This window comes from Tursiops truncatus, chromosome 8 (assembly GCF_011762595.2).
Source record: "Tursiops truncatus isolate mTurTru1 chromosome 8, mTurTru1.mat.Y, whole genome shotgun sequence".
NCBI classification, from domain to species: domain Eukaryota; kingdom Metazoa; phylum Chordata; class Mammalia; order Artiodactyla; family Delphinidae; genus Tursiops; species Tursiops truncatus.
This window is the reverse complement of record NC_047041.1, coordinates 103,227,642-103,247,835: the sequence shown is the minus strand read 5'-3', so window position 1 is coordinate 103,247,835 and position 20,194 is coordinate 103,227,642. Positions and strand designations below refer to the sequence as shown.

General features: G+C 61.3%; 1 protein-coding gene and 1 long non-coding RNA gene across 9 annotated transcripts; one reads left to right on the top strand and one right to left on the bottom strand.

Annotated features, from left to right (window-relative positions):
- Window positions 1-832: 832 nt before the first annotated feature.
- On the bottom strand, window positions 833-19,147 carry ALDH3B1 (aldehyde dehydrogenase 3 family member B1). Of its 8 annotated transcripts, XM_033861288.2 has the most exons (11): window positions 18,013-18,055; window positions 16,031-16,117; window positions 13,990-14,152; window positions 9,882-9,992; window positions 9,650-9,770; window positions 9,268-9,353; window positions 8,688-8,769; window positions 6,103-6,489; window positions 5,233-5,399; window positions 3,574-3,673; window positions 833-1,536 (listed from the first exon to the last, which is right to left on the bottom strand). In XM_033861288.2, exons 3-11 carry the CDS (start codon window positions 14,149-14,151, stop codon window positions 1,346-1,348), a joined length of 1,407 nt encoding a protein of 468 aa, XP_033717179.1. In that variant the 5' UTR covers window position 14,152; window positions 16,031-16,117; window positions 18,013-18,055; the 3' UTR covers window positions 833-1,345. The 8 variants fall into 8 exon arrangements, with proteins under 8 accessions (XP_033717179.1, XP_073665362.1, XP_033717181.1 ...); XM_073809261.1 differs by lacking the exons at window positions 16,031-16,117; window positions 18,013-18,055 and adding an exon at window positions 19,129-19,147; XM_033861290.2 differs by lacking the exon at window positions 16,031-16,117 and having other exon boundaries at window positions 18,013-18,099.
- Window positions 16,080-18,022, top strand: LOC141279419 (uncharacterized). Its single transcript, XR_012333629.1, has 3 exons — window positions 16,080-16,136; window positions 16,271-16,333; window positions 17,847-18,022. It is a non-coding gene; the product is annotated as an uncharacterized lncRNA (long non-coding RNA).
- Window positions 19,148-20,194: the final 1,047 nt, after the last annotated feature.

Sequence of the window (20,194 nt, the reverse complement as noted above, 5' to 3'; positions counted from 1 at the left end):
AGAGGGACCCGGGAGGCTGCGGACACTGAGAAAGCCCCTGAGGCCGCCTGTGTGTTGGGGGCAGTGGAAGGTGGTCAGGGAGGGCTTCCTGGAGGAGATGATGTCCAAGCAGAGCGCAAGGAGGAGTCGAGCAGAACCAGAAGGGCCAGAGAGCATGCCCAGCTTCTGTGCGGAGGTCCACCAGAGAAGGAGGACACATCCAGTGCGTTAGAAGAGGGCAAGGATGGGTTGGCGGTGGGGGGTGTGGGGGGGAGCGTGTACAGGGCTGTGCAGAGCCTCCCAAGGATTGTTATGGGTCCAGACTTGTGAGCCAGGGGAACCACTGAAGGGGTTCAGGCTGAGGGCTAGTATGGTCCAGTGGGCTTTGGGAAGATCTCTGAGGAGAAGGGCTGGGCCCCGGCGAAAGAGGGTAGGTGATGGATGGCCCGGGGCACAGCGATTAGTGTGTGGATTGGGGAAGTCTGCGGTATTTTATAGAATCATCAAGAATTACTCAAAGATGGGACTTGGGAGGTGAGAAGGGAGTGTCTAGCCGGGGAGTCTGGCTTTGTGGCTGAGTGGATGGGGGATCACTCCACGGCATGGGGGCCCAGGAGGATGAGCAGGAGAGGGAAGGGGAGGAGTCCAGTGTGGGACATGATGAGGGGAAGGTGCCCAGGGCCAGCTACTTGGGGAACAGGAGCTAGTTCAGAGCTCCTAAGAGGCCCGAGGTGAAGAGAAGGGAGATCCTACTGTGGGCATCTCATCAACCTGACCTGGAGGGAGAGGTGCGGAGAGAGTAGAGGGAAGCAGCCTCCCCCCTCCCAAATGAGGAGACAGGACGCCTGGAGCCTGGAGTCGGCAATTAAGCTCCAAAATTTAATCCTCATGATGATCTCAGGAGGTGTTAATCACCTCCTCTGTGCAACAGATAGGGAACCAGGCTCAGAGAGGGCAGGGACAACCCAGGTCACAGCAGGCCCGCAGTGTGTCATGGACCGGATGCCAGGACCCCTTCTGCACCCTCCACAGAAAGGGCACCTTCTGTCCTGAGAGGTGCCCACATCTTCCCTCGTCTCCCGGAACACAGGTGGCCAGCGTGGGAGCAGGAGGGCAGGTTACTGCACTGTTTCCGATGCTCCCAAACCTTGGCCCATCCTGGCTGGGGGGCAGCTGAGGGCCTGAAAAGAGAAGCCCCAGGCGGGAGGAGAGCAAGCACTGGTCTGGGCCGTGGCCCCGGCAGGTGTTTTCCCCCTGTGTCGTGGACCCCAGGTCATGTCTCCACCAGCCTCAGGTGGCCACGGCAGCGGAGGACTTGTAGACGTGAGCTGGGAGGGACGCTCGGAGCCCCTGTGCGCAGGGTGGCTCAGAGCAGGGCGCAGCTGCAGCTGCGGGTCTCCATGGCTGCGAGCAGCACCCTCAGGTTGCGTGGAGTGTGGGGCGGGTAGCGGAGAGCGTAGACCTTCTCCAGCCCAGGGCGGCGCAGCAGGCAGGCGCGGTGGTGGGAGAAGGTGTCGAAGGAGAACTTGCCGTGGTAGCTGCCCATCCCACTGGCGCCTGTACAGTGACAGGGAACACAGCAGTTAGGCCCCCAGTGGCCAGCTGAGGAGCGTCAGACAGACCTGGGCTCTGCCAGTCACACAGTATGACCTGGGTGGGCTACTTCACCCCCCGAGCCTTGGTTTCCCCAGCTGTAAAGTGGGCTAATCATGAGATGCTGTGGGTAAAGGGCTTAGCCCTGAGCCTGGCCCCAGCACCCACTCAAATAAATATTGGGGACACCAGGTGCTGGGGCACAATGGGTAGACAGTGGTCAAGAGTGGATTCTGGAGGGGTGGGGGATGTATTGGGAATTTGGGATTAACAGACACACACTACTCTATATAAAATAGATAAACAAGGACCTACTATATAGCACAGGGAACTATATATTCAATATCTTGTAATAACCTATAATGGAAAAGAATCTGAAAAGAAGAGCGTGTATATATATTTAACTGAAATATAACTGAATCACTGCTGTACACCTGAAACTAACACAACATTGTAAATTAACATTTTCTTTTTTTTTTTTTTTTTTCGGTACGCGGACCTCTCACTGTTGTGGCCTCTCCCGCTGCGGAGCACAGGCTCCGGACGCGCAGGCTCAGCGGCCATGGCTCACGGGCCCAGCCGCTCCGCAGCATGTGGGATCTTCCCAGACCGGGGCACGAACCCGTGTCCCCTGCATCGGCAGGCGGCGGACTCTTAACCACAACATTTTCAATTAGAAAAAAAGAGAGAGGAAAGATGGAAAGTAAAAAAAAAAAAAAAAAAAAAAGTGGATTCCGGGGCAGCTGCCCAGGGTTGAATCCCAGCTCTGAAGTAGCCATGTCACCTTAAGCAAGTGATTTCGCCTTGGTCTCCTCTGTGACATGGGGTGACAGTGGCACCCACCTCCTAGAGTTGCGGGGATTGAGCAAGTGTTCAGACCCATAGATACAGTAAGTGCTGTGTTGTTATGAGTCGCAATGTCCAGGTAGGGAGGCAGTCAAGGACCCGGCAGTGGGAAGTCCAGGGCACCCAGCCTGGTGGGATCAGGGGTAATCCGGGAGGGCTTCCTTGAGTGAGTGGGGCCTGAGGGATGTGGAGTTGACCAGATAAAGTGGATGTGTGGGGCAAGAGGGGCCCAGGCTCGGGGACAACTCAGGGAGCCTTGGAGGTGGGTGACCGTGGTGTGTCAGGACTTAGGCAGAGCTCTGTGTGTCTGGGGCAGCAACCAGGGAAGCGGGGCAGGGGCGGGAGCAGGACTCCGTGGCCAGACCAGGAAGGGCGGCCTCAGGAAGCTGAGTCAGAGCCCTGGCTCCGTCTGAGGGCCTGGGAGCCGTGGAAGGCTTTGCCAGGGGAGCAGCAGGGTCAGATTCACCTGCAGACAGAGCCCCACGCTTCCCTGAGGAGGGGGTGCTGGGGAAGAGGGTTCCAGAACTGGGGACGGCAGCGGTGCGCAGCCCTGGACCTCCACCACCACAGCATCGATCTCAGCCTGCCGTGCTCCTGTGACACCAGCCGCTCCCCAGGGAGGGTCCAGGCCCACCAGGGCAGCCCGCCAGGACCTGCTGGTCATTTACTCTAGTGCCAGGTGCAGGCAGGTGGCGGGACGGCAAGCCTCTGGCCCTCTCGTCCCCTGAGGAGGAGGTGGGCTCAGAGAGGGGAAGTGGTGGCCTCGCATCACACAGCCGTCAGACTTGCTGGGACCAGCCTCAGAGGCCAGGACTTCACAGCGGTACTGGGGACTGCTGGGGCTTGGTGGAGGGGGAGCCGGCAGGAGCCCCTGGCTCCTGTGCGACATGCCGAGCATGGGACAGAGGGGACACAGGAGGGGTTAAAGGAGCAGCATGTAGCCTCACTGTGGAGTAAAGAGAAGGCCCAAGGCCGCCCTGCGTGTGCTAAGCCCCTGCAATCACAGTGATGTTTAAAAAACCCTAAACTGTGTATCTGTGGGTCCACCCACATATGTAAATGCAGAGACAGGTATGGAAGGTTCCGCCTCAGACTCTGCAGAGGGGAGCAGGGTGAGAGATGACGGTAAGAGGGCATGGCTCTGCTGGCACGTACCCACTCCTCCGAAGGGCAGGCTGGCGACAGTCATGTGCATGAAGCCGTCGTTCCCACAGAAGCCCCCGCTGCTGGTCTGGGCCAGTACCCGCTTGACCACCTGGGAGAGAAGCAGCTATGAGGCTGGTGCCGGAGCTGCCAGGGCCGCGGGGGCTCTGTCCAGACCCCTCAGGGCCCTGGGAGCCACTGCAGGGTCTGAGGCCACCGTGAGAGCTGGAGGCGGTGGCTGTGGAGCAGCCTGCCACCCGTCCCCAACTGGAGACGTGTTTCCTGAGCATCCCTTGCTTGTGGCCCATGCAGGTGACTGTGGACACAGGCTCAGGCCTGATGGGGAGGTGGGAAACCCAGCATCCTCCTGGGGACGTGGAGGGTGCAGGGTGAGGGGCGGGCAGTCAGGGAGGCGTTCCCGGGAGGGATGTGAGGTGCCTGCTGAGTCTCAAGGCGGGGCAGAGATGAGTAGGAGGGCCCCCCAGGCAGAGTGAAGGGCAGGTGGGGAGGCCAGGGGTGGGGTGGGGCAGGGACGCAGCAGGGGGCCTGTGTGCAGCACAGGGAAGACGTTGAGATTTGGGTTTTGGAAACATGAACTTGATCCTTGCTTGACTTAATGAAGGCCCTTCCTCTTCAGCCTGTAGGTGTATTTGAAGAATGAGGGTGGTGGGGTGGGGGTGGGGGACTTCCCTTGTGGCGCAGTGGTTAAGAATCTGCCTGCCAATGCAGGGGACGCGGGTTCAAGCCCTGATCTGGGAAGATCCCACATGCTGCAGAGCAACTAAGCCCACAACTACTGAGCCTGTGCTCTAGAGCTCGCGAGCCACAACTACTGAGCCCACTGCCACAACTACTGAAGCCCGTGCGCCTAGAGCCTGTGCTCTGCAACAAGAGAAGCCACGGCAATGAGAAGCCTGTGCACTGCAACGAAGAGTAGCCCCTGTTCGCCTCAAGCCCCCGTTCACCTCAACTAGAGAAAAGCCCACGCGCAGGAACGAAGACACAGTGCAGCCAAAAATAAATAAATAAATTTATAAAAAAGAAGAAGAAAGGGGGGGGGGGAATGATTAGTAGACACCAAACAGTAGTTGCACGAAAACTTGGCTATAGTTAGTTGCAACGTGTGACCCTCAGGTAACAGCTAGGTCGGGGCTTGCCTGCTGGTGGGTGGAGTGGACCCCCATCCGCCGACTCAGAAATCCCACTGAGAGAAACCCCAGGGAAGGGCAGGGGACCAGGGCTCATGCTTGGGCCTGCATGTCCTGGTCATTCATCCTCCCCCAGTCGTGCCATCCCACGTTGTGTGTGCCTTCCATGAGCCAGGCAGAGGAAGGGGACACTGCCGCCACCAGGCCATGATGATGCAGAAGAATGGAGGTGGGGCTGACTTACAGGGGACACTGGACCCTAGAGAAGACCCTGGGGAGCCGCCCACTAAGGCCCAGATTGGAGGGCAGGGGGAGGCCCTGCTGCCCCGAGGAGGAAGGAGAGGGACAGAGCCAAGATAGCGCCACCATCCCAGAGCTCCTATGACTGTCCCCGAGGGACCAGGACGCCCGCCCCTCCTGCCAGGCCCCTTGGTCCACTCTGGTCCTGGTGCCACCTCACCCTCTGCTGACCTCACTCCACCCTCCACTGCTGCTACCCGCTCCCACCTCTGTCCAGCCCCACCTGGCTGCTGTTGGAGAAGGCGTACAGGGCCAGGGGCTTCTCCCGACGGCGGATGAACTCGATGGCCTCGTCCAGGCTCCTCACGTTCATGATGGGCAGGATGGGCCCGAAGATCTCCTCCTGCATCACCGGCTCCGTCTCCTGCACGCCCACCAGCACCGTGGGAGCTGCCCGGGCACAGGGCACGGCTCAGCCCCAGGGGTGGGGCCTCGGGCAGGCAGGGCCCAGGGACCCAGGGCTCCAGGCTCAGGGATGTTCTGGGGAAGGTGATCTCCCCACAGCCCCCGGGAAGTGACCTTGAGGGGCTCCCCAGCCTGACCGGGACCCGTGGGGCCCAGAGAGCCCCTCAGCCTTGGTCTTACAGTCAGAGGGTGACCGGACCTGAGGTCCCGGGTCCCAGCCTGCTGGGGAGCAGCGTCACCCTCTGAGCCGTTCGGCCCGGGAGACTGGGGCTGCTTTGTTCACAGCGTAGCGGGTGCTCAGGACGGGCTGTTGAAATTCAGAACCAGGAATCGTGGGCTCATAGGACCTGGGGTCACGGCCCCGTGCAGCAGCAGATCTTGGGGCTGAAGTTTGGAACCTGAGCCCTAGAACTCCGGGGTCTGAGCTTGGAGAATCCAGAGCCTGGGCCAGAGGGCTGAGTCGTGGGGTCACAGGCTCGGACACGGCAACGCGGAACACTGGTGTCACAGAATCGTGGCACCAGAGCCGTGGACCAGGCTGGGCTCTAGCAGTGGGGTCGGGGAGCCTCAGGGCCCGAGGTTACAGGCTGGGCCCAGACTCGGGGCCCAGCTGTGGCCCCCAGCGTGGGGGGGCCTTAGCTGGGGTGGGCTGGGAGTCGGGCACAGTGGCAGGGAGGGCGGGACTCACCGATGTAGCGATCGCTTTCATCAGTCTGGCCCCCGATGGCCACGTGGCCACAGCTCAGCAGGCCCCGGAGCCGCTGGAAATTCTTCTCACTGATGATGCGGCCCAGGTCTGGGGAGCTCTGGGGGTCTTTGCCATAGAAACGGGTGATGGCACTCTGCAGGGCGGGCAGCAGTCGAGCCTGCATTTCGGGGCTGCACAGGATATAGTCGGGGGCCACGCAGGTCTGGCCGGAGTTGAAATAGCGGAAGAAGGCCACACGGTTGGCCACGGTCTGGGGGTCGCAGTTGTCGTCCACGTAGCAGGGGTTCTTGCCCCCCAGCTCCAGCGTGACGGGTGTCAGGTGCTTGGCGGCAGCAGCCATGACAATCTTGCCAACTCGGGGGCTCCCTGGGGTGGAAGGAACCAGAGTGGCTCTCGGCCACTTGGGCCAGGTGGGATGGCCTCAGCCCAGGGCTGGGACCCCTCGAGGGGGCTCACTCCCTGCCCTGCGGCTCCCTGGAGAGGCAGTAGAGTAGAGGGCAGGGTGGGGGTGGGTGGGGGTGGGCGGGAGAGAGTCACCCTCACCTGGCTTTTCCTTGTCAGTTGCTGCTGCACTGGGACCTTTTTCAGGTCATCCCCTCCCCTTCCTCCCCCACTCGCCCACCAGCCCCCCGAGGAGCTCTGCCCACAGCTGCAAGCCAGGCCCAGCTCCCTGTCCTGACCTGCCCAGGTAGACAGCCAGGAGCCCCCGTCTCCCTGCTTCTGATCCCAGCTGGGCCTGCAGGCGACTCTTTCTAACCTGCCGCCCTAAGTCCCTCCCCACTCTCCACTCTCCTCTGAAAGTAACTCCTATGGCCCGGCTCCAGCTCTAGCTGGTCCTCATTTGGGTCTCCCCTCCCTGACCTAATCTGGCAGCCGTGGCGCCCTCCACACCCACCGTCTGCCCCCCCTTCCCCTGGGTCCCCACCTCTCCTCTGGGCTGGTGTCCTGGGTCTCACAGTCCCCTCTTCCACTCAGCCACCCCGAAACACTCCTGACAGCGCCCCCAGGCCTCGACACACTCTTGCCCACGCCTGGCCCAGGGCCCCACGCTGCCATTCCTGTCGTGATGTGATAACCCTGGCCTTTCTCGCCAGCCACCGCGGCCCGAGGGAGCCCAGAGCCCAGTCACCTCTCTGGTCTCACTTCCTCCTGCTTCCCTGCCCTCGTTCCCTCCCATCCAGGCCCCCTTGTCGGCTGAGCCGGCCCCAGGGGCCTCCCCCTACCGCGGCTCCTCCCTTAGGTCCTCCTATCTTTGTTCAAACACCTCCTAGTCTGTCCCGCCTTCCTGACTACACCCACAACTGAATTCCCCACCTCCACCCTGGTCACCTTTGCACGGGCTCCACGACAATATAGGAGGCTTTAGCCCTGCTTTATCCCAAGGCCTCGCGGTGCCGTCTGCGCTCTCAGTAAACATTCACCGAGTGAGTGAGTGAGTGGCTGCTGCCCAGGCCACGTGCTGTGACAAAGGCTTCCATTCATTCATTTGTCCTTAAGACAGGCCTGTGACTTGGGGATGGCCCCTATCATACCAATAAGGAAACTGAGGCCCGGAGAAGTCAGGAGATTATGGTGGAGTAGCTTCGGGCAGTCCATCGGCCTCTGCACAGACTGCCTCGGGGACCTGGCGTAGAAGCTGGCCTCCGGGGGTCTGCCTGCCTTGTCTCTGCACCCTCAGTCCTGGGGGGCCAGGGCCCAGAGTCCACTGAGCTTCGGGCTGTGACGGTGGAGGGTGGTCAGGCGCCCCGCCACCCCCCACCCCGGCTTCCTTCTCCTGGTGTTTCCGGCCCCTGGGAATCTGTAGGGACAGCTGAGGACCCTGGCCCCTCTGCTCCCACAGTCGCCCTCCCTGTCTGTTAAGGTGGCAGCTGGCAGGCCTTGTCCTGGGCTCGTGGCAGGGTCTGGGGAGGAGAAAGGCAGGGATGGCACGTCCCCTGCTCTGATGGGGACAAAGTGTGCAACACAGGAGGCGGGTCTCCTCCTCCCTCCTCCAGGGCCTCGCCTTGTCTGTATCCTCCACCCTTTCATCTCTTCTGGAAACTCCATCCTGGTCACTTGAAGCTAGGTGGTGTCTGGACCACATGGGCACATGTCAGGGTGATGGCAGGTGACCTCTGGGAGCAAAATACAGCCTGCCCCAATCCTGGCTAGTGCAGTGGGCACTGCATCCTTTTGTCACCCAAGCCCCCAAACTGTCATCTGTCCAGCCCTCCAGAAGGGCCGTGGGCGCAGGAATGAGCGCCTGGCACGGCGGGAGCTCAGCAAGGACAGATGCTGTGATGTGTGAGGTTGTGAGTGGTGGAGAGGCCTGTTTCCGGGATGGGGCCCGTCCCTCCCAAGGGTCCCCAGGGGTCCGGGGCTGCTCCCCAGCCTGCTCAGGGAGAGTGGAGCAAGCTCGTCCTGGGGCCGAGAGCACCACCCAGCACTTGCCCCAGTCTGCATCCTCCCTGGCTGGCTGGCTGCTTCTGTCCCTCTCTCAGAGTTGGGGATAAGACCCCTAAGGGTGGGGCTGGGCAAGCTTCTCACCTCTCCCATCCTGCACAACCCCCAGACTGGCTCCTCACCTGTGAAGAAGATGTAGTCGAACTTGTGCTCCAGCAGCTGCCCGGTCTCCTGGGGCCCGCCCAGCACCACAGCAAAGCAGCTCTGCAAGCCAGACGGCAGAGGGCTCCCTCTGGGACCCCGGCCTGAGGGCCCAGAGGGCACCTGCCTGCCTGCCTAAGTGCCTGGGATGGCTCCCCGCTTGCCTGGTGCCCGGGCTCCAGGTGGGCTGGGTCGGGGGCAGTGGGGAGCGGGGAGCTCCCCAGGGGCACTAGGCACAGGCAGTTCCAGCCCAACAGGTGTAAGGTTGGGGCCTGGCGGGTTTGGGGTTGGGACTGAGGCCGGGGCTGGGCCAGCAGGGCCGACCAGAGACAGACAGGGACCCCCGGGGGACAGGCCCCACCCCTCTGTTTCACTCAGAGGGAAACAGGCTGAGAGGGGCGGTGACCTGGCCAAGGCCACACAACCCAGAGGAGGCAGGAGTGAGACTGGAAGTCAGGTCCTGTCTGAGGAGCCACGCCAAGGGCTGCCCGGCCCAGCGGGGCCTCCTTAGCCCTGCTCAGCCCCAGTGTAGCTGCTTGCTCTGTACCTGGCCCTGCTCACCTGGTCCAGGTATCGGGGCAGCACCTCGGCCAGGACCTTCTCAGTGCTCTTGCTGACCTCCGAGGGCTTCAGCACCACACAGTTCCCTGAGGGGTGGGGCGGGGAGAGGGGGGGGCCAGTTGTAGCCACTCCCCGTCTCCATTCAGTCCTCACACCTGCAGGGCAGGTGCCGGCCTCACTCCACCTTCAGGTGAAGAATATGGCTCAGAGAGGTGCCCTGCCGGCCCCAAGGCCACACAGCCTGCGGATGGTGGGCCAGATGGGAACCAGGCCTTCTTAGCTACCTGGTGCCAGCTCCCCCCTCCTCCCTGGCTCTGTGGGCGGCTGGGAGGCTGGGGGGATGGACGGGAGGTGGAGGGAGAAGGTGGTGCTTCCCTCTCACCTGCTGCGAGGGCGCCCACCAGGGGCTCTAGGCTCAGGTTCAGAGGGTAGTTCCAGGGGGCGATGACAAGCACCAGGCCGAAGGGCTCCTTCCGGATGAAGGCCGAGTCCAGCTGTGTGGCCTGGGTCGGGGCAGAGTGATGGTGAACGGTGAGGTGCCAAGACCCCAGCCCCTCAGCACCACCTGCCACCCAGAGAGGCTGCCTGCGGCCCTGACGCCCAGGGTCACTCACCAGGTTCCTGGGCACTTTCTCATCCTTCATCCAGGCCCGCAGGTTCCTAAGGGCCGAGTTAATCTCGTTCTGGCTGATGCTGATTTCAGACACCTCTGACTCGAAGGCTGACTGCAGGGGAGGGGGAGGGGCAAGGGCAGGGCTTGGGCCAGGGTACCCAGGATCCGCAGGTGGCCGGAGCCCTGGGGTGGGCAAAGCCTCCCCAGGCAAGGTCTGTCTTATTCACTCATTCATTCGTTCATTCACTCCATGTTCACTGAATGGTTAGAGTGCGTGGGTGCCGTTTCTGTGCTGGGGATGCAGCTGTGACTGAAACAGACAGAAAACCTGCCCCACGGAGCTGACATTGTAGGGGCACGGTCGACGTGATGATGAGAACGCTGACTACTCCATTAGGACGTGACAAGCGCAATGGGAGGATGAAACAGGGTAAGAGGGATAGAGACTGCTGGAGTGTGTGTGCGTGTGTGTGAGTGCACGTGCGCATGTATGTGTGTGTGTGTCTTTGCTCTATTTTATATAAGATGGTCAGTGCCAGCCTCTGGGATGGGGTGACATTTGAGCAGTGAGGAAAGAGAGGGAAGGAGCCCATGGATACCTGGAGGCAGAATATTCCAGGCAGATGGTATGTCCTGTGCAAAGGCCCTGGGGCGGGTTCAGGCTTGCTATGTCCCTGATTAGCAGGGAGAAGAGTGCGTGAGGTGATGAGGCCAGGCAGCTGAGGTGAGGACTGTTGAGCAGAGCAGGGACAGGCTCTAACTTAAGTTTGAACAGGACTGTCTGTGTGGCCCTCTGTGGCCTGCTGTGTGGATGTCAGTCTGCAGGGGACACTGGGGACAGGTGTCTCTGGGTCACTGGGGACTGGTCACTGGGGACAGGTGTCTCTGCCATCAGTTCCCACAGCCCAGGGGCCAGGGCAGATTTCAAGGGCAGGAGTCGGAGAAAGGAGACAATCAATAGGGCTTTTGTCCTGACCTATGCCGGCTGGCATGCCTGCCCCACCCCCACGAGGGAGGAGGGACCCAGCCTGTGGGCTGCAGGCAGCTGGAGGCCCATGGCCTAGGACACAAGAGCCAGGCTGTCCTGATGCCTGAGACTCAGCCATTATGGTGCAAGTTCCTTCCTGTCAGAGGAGAGGGCGATGGGCCCAGGAGTGCCAGAGCTGAGCCTTGGGGGGAGGGGGAGGGCGCAGGGCCTTGGGGGGAGAAGCCACGCCCCCCAGCGCTTCTAGGGGCTGAGCCTGCTTCAGGCATGCCTTCTACTATGTCTGTGTCCACAGCCCACACTCCTGCCCAGCGAGGTCTCCTGTGACCTGACTGAGGTTTGGGCCTGTTTGAGGGCTGATCTGAACCCCGCTGAATGCCAGGAGTTTGGAAGAGTAGAGGCTGTTTTGAGCCCGGGTTCTGTGCCCTTAGGCAAGAACACGCCCTCTCTGAGTCTCCTCTGGGGGTGACTGGGGGTGACCACCTCTACCTGGAAGGGCTGTTGGGGGTTAAATGGGACGATTTGTGCAGGTCAGACAGGGCAGATGCTGCCTGCTGGGAAGGCGGGGGACAGGGCTGGCTGAGCCCAGAGGGAGGGACCAGGCCAGAGGCCGGGACCAGATTGGATTTTCTGGGCTGCTGCTTCCTTTGTGGGGCGCGGGCTCCTGGAGGCTTGAGGGTTGCAGGCAGGAGGTGAAATTTGAGCCATAGGGAGAACAGGGACCAGACAGACCATCGGGTCAGGTCTCACGGAGGCGGCCAGGCCAGGCCAGCTGGTGGGCAGGGCAGAGGCTCAGTGGGGTGTCAGTCCCCAGGGAGCCCGACATGCCAGGGTAGGGGGTGTGAGCCCCCTCTGTCCTGGACCAGGTCCAGTGAATGGACACTCCCCACAGGGGGGCAAAGCCAGGCCCCTTGGGTGTCAGAGAGCCAAGGAGAGTACGACCCGGTGCCTTGGTTTCATAAATGGGGTAGCAGACGATTCCAGAAATGGCAGACGAGGGAGCCCGGTCTCACCTGGCTACAGTCCTGGAGCGTGGTGATAAACAGAAGGTTTGAGGACCCCGAGAAAGGGAGTAGGCGTCACCAGGAGGCCACGTCCTCAGGACAAGTCCTTGTGGCCAACTTGTGCTGCCCCCGTGAACGGGGGTGCCCTGATCCATGACCCCAGGTGCCACGAGATACTAGTCTCGAAGTGACTGCTCTGGACACCTGGCTGGGTGCCTGCAAATCAGGTGGGGCCCAAGGAGGCTGCAGAGGGCCTCCCAGGCCTGCCAGTGCCGGCATCTCTTTCATGAGCTGGGTGGGGCCAGCAGGCCCACCAGAAGGGCAGGGGAGGCAGGAGGGCAGAAAGGGATGACCCCAGGGTTCTGCTCATGGGCTCAGGAGGTTTGGGGAGAAGATGAGCTCAGCGCTCAGCATGAGCCAGTGTGGGACTGCTGCAGCCCCCTGGGGACAAGTGGTGACCACAGGGGCTGGCCGGCAGCCAATGTGCACCATGGGCCTGCCCTAGGTGTTAAGTATCAAAACAGCACCTCACCAGCTGGTAAAGAGTCACAGCCTTGGAGGGTTACAGGTGGTGAGGGGCCAGTGGGGCGTCAGGGGTGAGCTTGGGCACCGTGGCCTTCGTGGCAAGCTCAAGGGACATTTTGTCCAGAGAAGAAGCCCCTGGACAGTTGTCCTAGGGCAGCGGCAGCCACACGGGTGGGCCCTGCTGGCTGAGACGGTGGAAGGCTGCCTACAAGGAAGTGTATTTCTTGAGGTCCTGCTGTGGCTGCTGCTGGAGATGGGAGGGGCTGAGCCCCCAGGCCTCCAGGGTTTGGACAGAGGCCATGATGCCCACGGTACCTGGTGAAGCAGAAGTCCTCCACATGCGGCCCTAGCGGTGTGACCAGCTCCCTGGACCTCGTCCCTTGCATGCGGCCCTAGCGGTGTGACCAGCTCCCTGGACCTCGTCCCTTGCATGCGGCCCTAGCGGTGTGACCAGCTCCCTGGACCTCGTCCCTTGCATGCGGCCCTAGCGGTGTGACCCAGCTCCCTGGACCTCGTCCCTTGCATGCGGCCCTAGCGGTGTGACCCAGCTCCCTGGACCTCGTCCCTTGCATGCGGCCCTAGCGGTGTGACCAGCTCCCTGGACCTCGTCCCTTGCATGCGGCCCTAGCGGTGTGACCAGCTCCCTGGACCTCGTCCCTTGCATGCGGCCCTAGCGGTGTGACCCAGCTCCCTGGACCTCGTCCCTTGCATGCGGCCCTAGCGGTGTGACACAGCTCCCTGGACCTCGTCCCTTGCATGCGGCCCTAGCGGTGTGACCCAGCTCCCTGGACCTCGTCCCTTGCATGCGGCCCTAGCGGTGTGACCCAGCTCCCTGGACCTCGTCCCTTGCATACCTCTGCCTCTTCCACTCCCCTTCAGCCACTCTGGCCTCCTTGCTGCTCCTCAAGCACAAATACACCAAGCACCTCCTGCCTCAGGGCCTTTGCACGTGCTGTGCCCTCTGCTGTTTCCCCCCTTGTCCACGTGGATCCTTCCCCCTCCTCCTTCAAACGCCACTGTCTCAGAGAAACCTTCTCTGACCCCCACATACAAAACCGCACCCTGACCCTGGCCCTCTCTCACCCCCTTCACACTGGGAGTGTCTCTCCATGGCATTCATTACCATCCAACATGCTGTGTGTTTATTTACTGTCTAGTTGTGTCTCTCCCCAGGAGGCCAGCTCCCTGGACACAGGAACTTTGTTTTATTTGTTGTATCCCCAGAGCCTACAACAGTACCTGGCCCATAGTAAGTGTTCAATAAATAGTAGTGGAGTGGGGGAATTCCCTGGCGGTCCAGTGGTTAGGACTCCGCGCTCTCACTGCCAAGGGCGCAGGTTCAATTCCTGGTCGGGGAACTAACATCCCGCAAGCTGCACCACACGACCAAAAAAAAGAAAAAAATAGTGGAGTGAATGAAGAAATGAATGAATGGGTGAATGCAGAAGAGCGGGTTACGGCACAGGAAAGGAGGCGGGGTTTGACGGCTTTTAGTTCCCCCTTCATGGAGGATGCAGCTGTCCCCATCCCACCTGTCTCAACCTCCCCACCCCTGCCCTCCTCCTCCCACCCCTGCCTGTCCCCCCACAACCCACCTTGTGCAGGTCCTGCGCCAGCGCCTCCTGCAGAAGCTGCTTGTTCTCTTGCAGGAAGCGGCTCAGGCCCTTCAGCTGGGCAGCCCGGAACTCGGCCGGCCGCGTGCACCCCGAGTCGAAGGCCTCCCGCAGCCGCTGCAGCGTGTCCGCGAAGGGGTCCATCCTGCCGGGCGGGGCAGCGTGGGCCGGGGCGCCCCACCTCCAGGCGCCCTCCACCGCCCCTGCCTGCACCCGCGTGGGCCCACGGGCACCCCCATGGGGACTCACACGTAAGCCCAGGGACCAGGGCTGCCCCACCTACACATACACACAAACACACACACAAGGGGCACACTTGGACACCCACTGACAGAGCTACAGACCACACCTCTTAACCAGTGGGCAGGAGGGTTCTGGACCCCAAGGCAGTCACGGGACTGGGTGTGGGCTTGGGGACAGCTACTCCGTGGCCCCTAAGAGTGAGCAGGGAGCCAGGGGGTCACGCTTCTTCCTGCCACCCGGAAATTAGCCCTAAGCCATGGCCCCCACCCTACTCCGGTGCCCCTCCTGGAGACGGGGAGCCCTTACCCCAGCAGGTCTGAGTGGAGTAACCAGGGGAAGTTTGGTAACTAGAGGCGGAGTCCACCAACCACCACTTTGGGACATTCCCAATACAAATGCTCTGTTCCCACTGTCCCCAGCCTGGGGGCCCTGCCCAGCGTGGCCAGGTTGGCTGGTGGTGGCTCAGAGGGCTGGGTGACAGGACTCCTCTCCCTGTGCCCCACCTCCGCAACAAGACTGGGAAAGAAGAACCCCACCTCCCAGAGGCCCTGCTGCCCATCCCAGCCCCATCGGCCACAGTGTTGGAGAAGCAGGGGATGCTGAGGGGTGAGGGGTGAGGGGGCAGTCAGGCCTCCATGCTGTCATCAGCCAGGGCTGGAAGGCAGGGTAGGGGCTCTGACATTCCCCCGGGCGCCCGCCTGCTTACTTGAAGTTCATCAGAGGAGCTCTCTGATGCACTTAGTCCTCGGCCTGGTGCCAAGGACCAGTGGGGACCCTTTCCTCCTTCTCTCTCTGACTCACTTCTCTTCTGGTCTCTGCTTGGCTGATGCCTCCTTCAGGCAGCCCACCATGATTACTCCCTTACACATTCTCACAGTGGGCCCTTGGCTCTGCTCCCCACCGCACTGTGTCATACCTTGTGATAAATACCTGGTTTCCTTCTGTCCACCTCCCTGCCCCGCCTCCCCATCCCTCTCTTTCCTCTCCCACTGGACTGGGCAGCAGGACCCCTCTTTGCCTACTTAACTTATCATTTGGGGCTTTGCGCCCCAATTTCCTCATCTGTTAAGGTCACCCTTCCACCTACCACCTGATGGGTGTTTATCAAGGATGAGACCATGCTGGCCAGTTCTAAGCCCAGGACAGGGCGTCAGTGCCCTCAGGGTTGCCAGCTATTGTTAAGTGACTACTGCCACCACGGCCCTAAGTTTTCTGGAGGACTCCATGAGCTGTTCCAGCCAACAGGATGGCCTGCCCTGATGGGCACTCTGTGCTGAGAGCCTGCTGGAGCCCTACGCTGTCCCCATAGGCATGATGGGGGCCAAACTGACCCCACAGGCCTCCCACTCTGATCAGGAGAAGCGGGGCAGTTGTCTCGGGCACAGGGCGGGCACCACATCCCCCAGAGAGGGTGACTGTAGCAGAACAGGGACATCATCAGAGCCCCTGTCACTCCAGGCTTGTCCCCAGCTCCAACCCTCCTCCAGAGAGGAAGGCATACTGGCCAGAGACCCAAGAGCTAAGAGACTTGCTGACCCCTAAAGCTGCCACCTGAGCTCAAACCCTGACCCTGCCTCTGTAGCTGTGTGACCTTGGGCAAGTCACTCATCTTTTCCCTGCCTCAGTTTCCATGCCTGTAAAAAGGGGATGCTACCGTTCCACCACATGAAGCACCGGCCATTGTGTGCATGGTAAGAGCTTAATAATGGTCAGCTGTGGTTATTGTTACCAAGTATTCAACAAATATCTATCCCTCTTCCTTCCCCCCATCCTCTCTCACCTTCAGACTTCTGCTGATGGATGCTGAGGGAAAACCACACCCGCCCTTCTCCCGCCTCCGCAAGGGTCTTTGCACTTTCCTACGAGCCTGCAGAACCCACAAAAATGTAAGGCACGTCACTTGAACAGGGCATCTCCGAGTACAGTGTGGGGTGGGGAGCTCTGCGGGGGTGGAGGTCTGGTTGGAACATTCCAGCAGCCTCTCCTGGCAACACTGAGGCCAGCTCACACCATATTGCAGTTTGCTCAGGACCGAGGCCCCAAGGGGAGACTGCTGCAGGGCAGGGAACTGGACTCAACCCAGGTAAGCAGATGTGTAAGGCTGCCTTGGGCCTGGGGGGACCCCGGGCCTGTGACCTCACAAGGGAGCTGAGCAGCCACTGTGGACACACAGATGAGGGGGTTCCTTCATCGGGTGGTCTGGGGGCCCTAAGCCCACCTCCCTGGGAGTTGCTAAGTCACTTGATGTGACAAGGGATGGGCCTCGTTCCCCGGGCCCCAGGGCCAGCCACCTTCCCTCAAGGCCATGAGCCTGGGGATTCTATAATAATAATAATAGTGACTAAGCACTGACTGTGCCGGGCACTGTGCCAGCGTGGGTGCCTGATGTGGGTGCAGCATAGCTTTTGGCTGGCACCCCTGTAGGAAGCTGAGGCCCAGGTCACGGGGCATCAAGGAGGGAGACAAAGGGGTCGGGCACTCAGGTCTGCTGCCTCCAATCATCATCAGGGAACAGCTGCTGCCCGAGTCCCGTCCCTGGGCCCTGGCTGGTCCTGCGGATCAGCCCCCACCTCTGCCCACCCTCTCATCCTTTCTGCCTCGGTTTCCCTGTCTATACCACAGGCCTTCTAAGAGCACCCTCTGTATGACATGTCGGGGGCCTGAGGACCTGGGTCCAAATCCCAGCAACTCTGTTTATTAGCTAGGAGACCTTGGGCAGGTGGCTTGGCCTCTCTGTGGCTCACTCTTCCCATCTGTGCAATGGGGATGGTGTCTTGTAGGTACCCCATAGTGCTGTGAAGTGCTTGGTGCAGGGCCGAGCCCCGTGAGTGCTCAGTGAAGACAGCTCTGAACGATGGTTATTCAGACTGCAAAGGACAGCTGTGCTGGGGCGTCTCGGGGAGGAGACCCTGGGGTGGGAACCCGAGGAGACCTTGGCCCAGTGTGGGCACCAGGGAGGCAAGGACATCAACTTGAGACCCAGGTGGGGGCAGGGATGTGGGGCTGGGAAGAGTGACAGAGGTGAACATGGTGGTCTGAGGGCCCAGGGGACCCCCATCAGGCTGTCAGAAGGTGGACGGCACGGGGCTGCCTCGAAGGCTCTGCAGGTCCCAGTACCCTAGGGTCTCCAATCTGATCTCCCCTCCCTGCCCCGTGGAGCCTTAACCTGGATTTTTACAAGGTCTCCCAAACTCTGGGGAGCGGCCCCCTCCCTTCCATGGCGGGTGTGGGGAGCTGGGGACCAACCCTTGGCCGTGGGCCAAGCCAACCCCCGCCCCACCGCACGGAGAGGCTGTGCCCCCGGCTGCCTGACGCTGGCAAAGCCTCGCCTTCCTGGACCCCGGCAGAGTCCATTCCCAGGAACGCGACCGCTCAGAACCGCTCGCTGCATAGCCCACCCCAGCAGCGGGCATGCGTGGCAGTTGCCCAGGAAATGTGTTGCCAAATGGATGCTTGACCACCCCCCCAGGGACAGGGGTGCATTCCTTCCTGGGGCGGCCGGTCCAGAGCAGGGATTCTTGGCCTCTCGGCCTCTCTCTTCGCTCTCTTAGGCTGGGGCAAACGGAACTCCCTTCCCCCTTCCCCTTTCTCCTCAGGCGAGCAGAGAAGCTCCGAGAAGACAAAGCTAGTCCCTGTGCGTGGCCGTGAGTGGCCAGGCTTTCCAGGACTGACGGCAGCCCAGAGTGCCCAAGCCAACCTGCCAGCGGGTCCCTGGCCCTGACTGCTCGCTGCTATATCCCCAGCCTCTGCAGAACACCGTACCTGAGGCCCTGCGAAGCTGCCCTTCCTCCTGGTTGGCCCTGCTCTACCCAGCTGCCCTTCCGTTATGAAATGTGCAAGGCTGGGCCAGCCCCTGGGGTGGGGCTGTCCTGGCCTTGTGCCTGACTTTGACTCTGGGCTGGCTGGAGGCTGCAGGCTGAGATTTCCCCATCACTTCCCTCAGGGGCCTCTAGATCCTTTCCTGGACCACAGAGAAGGAGCCAGGGCGCAGAGAGGGCCAGCACCAGGCCAGGGCCACACAGCAGGTCTCCAGGGAGCTCTGAGCTGAGGGGTCCATCTCGACCCCTGATGGGAAGGATGGAGGATGAGTCCAGAGTAGTGGACCCAGGAATTACGGTGTGGGGTGCAGGCTGTGGCCTGGAGTAGCAGGGGGGAAAGCCCTGCTCCCCACACCCAGCCCCCCCACCACCAGCCCCTCTGAGCCTCAGTTTCCCATCTGCAAAATGAAGAGGTCTGATCCAAAGACAGCTGGAGTCCAGAAATCCAATCCCAGGGCCCAGGCCTGCCTGCTGCAGGCTTCGCCCCTGCCCTCGGCGCGTCTGTGTCCGACATCACGTCATCCAGCGCCCCGCTCACAGCACCTGTCACCCTGCAACCTGGCATTTTACAATGAGGAAATGGAAGTCCAGAGAGAGGGCACAGGGCATGAGTGGCAGGCTGGGACCCACATGAGAAAATTGTTGCTCCAGAGCGGGGCTGGGTCCACCCCCTGCTGTCCCCTCCTGCCTCCCCGGAAAGAGCGCCACCCTCTGCCCTCTAGGTGAGCCGTCATGATATAAGTGTCGCCATGAGGTTCCTGTGTCCCTGCCCCTCAGCCTCACCCCACCCCCACCCCAGGCACACCTGTCAGAGCCAGCACAAAGGGGGACGATCCCCTGGCAGGTGCTGGTGTCAGACAGGCAGGCGATTAGGTTACAGGTAGGGGGACAGGAATATCCTTTGTGCTATTGCCCCATGCCTGTCACCCTGGGCCCGCTGCTGCCCTTCCACCTTGGTGCCCTAGGTCTTGTCTGGGATGCTGGCCCAGGGCCTCTGGGCCGACTGGGCACCTGGGAGATGCTCCTCACTGCCCTCGCCTTCCCCGCTGCCCCTGCCTACCTGGGAGGGTAGGAGAGGTCTCCTGGCCCACACCTGCTCTGGTAGCCCCTGGAGGCTTCAGCCGTTTGGGACTGGGGTAAGGGGCTGCAGGGGCCCCGTCCTCTGCGTGGGATGGAACCCCCAGCCGCTGCCTGTCACGTGGCTCAGCATGTGACAGCCCTGCCCTGCTGTCTGGAGCTGAGCCAGGCAGAGGCAGAGCCAGTGTCAGGCGGGGCTGGGCTGGAGCTGAGCCTGGCAGCGGTCAGCCAGGAACCAGGTCCAGAGAGGGGCAGCCACTGATCTAAGGCCACACAGCAAATCAGGGACCCACCTGGGGAGGTATGGTGGGTGGGAGGGGTATTGCAGGATCCTGAGGGACCCCTCCCTGACCGGGGATACCTCCTGCAGGGGTTACCCCAAACTTGTCATGAATTCAGCCTGGGAGGTCCCCAAAGAGGCCTGTCCTCCTGACACAGGGGTCCTAACCTGGCCTGGGAGTGAAGCTCGCCAGTCTGAAAGGGCACTGCCCCTTGGGGAGGAACAGGGACTGGCCCTCTCCCCTTTCTGGTTTGGATGCCTCTTTTGATCCTCAGAGCTCCAGGAGCAGAACTTCCCTGGTGGCGCAGTGGTTAAGAATCCGCTTGCCAATGCAGGGGACACGGGTTTGAGCCCTGGCCCAGGAAGATCCCACATGTCACAGAGCAACGAGCCCATGAACCACAACTACTGAGCCCGCGTGCCCCAACTACTGAAGCCCGCTTGTCTAGAGCCTGTGCTCCACAACAAGAGAAGCCACCGCAATGAGAAGCCCACGCACCGCAACAAAGGGTAGCCCCCACTCGCTGCAACTAGAGAAAGCCCGCGTGCAGCAACGAAGACCCAGTGCAGCCAAAAATAAATAAACTAAATAAATTTATAAAAAACAAAAATGGTAAAGATTTGCCTCCATGCCAGGGAAGTGGAGTTAGATGAATCAGCAGTGGACCCTGCGTGCTACTTAGGATACAAGGCAGGGTGACACTTCACAAGACCCCCGGAGCTGTCTCAGGGTGTTCGAACCGGGAGCAATATGTGTCTCTCCTGTTTG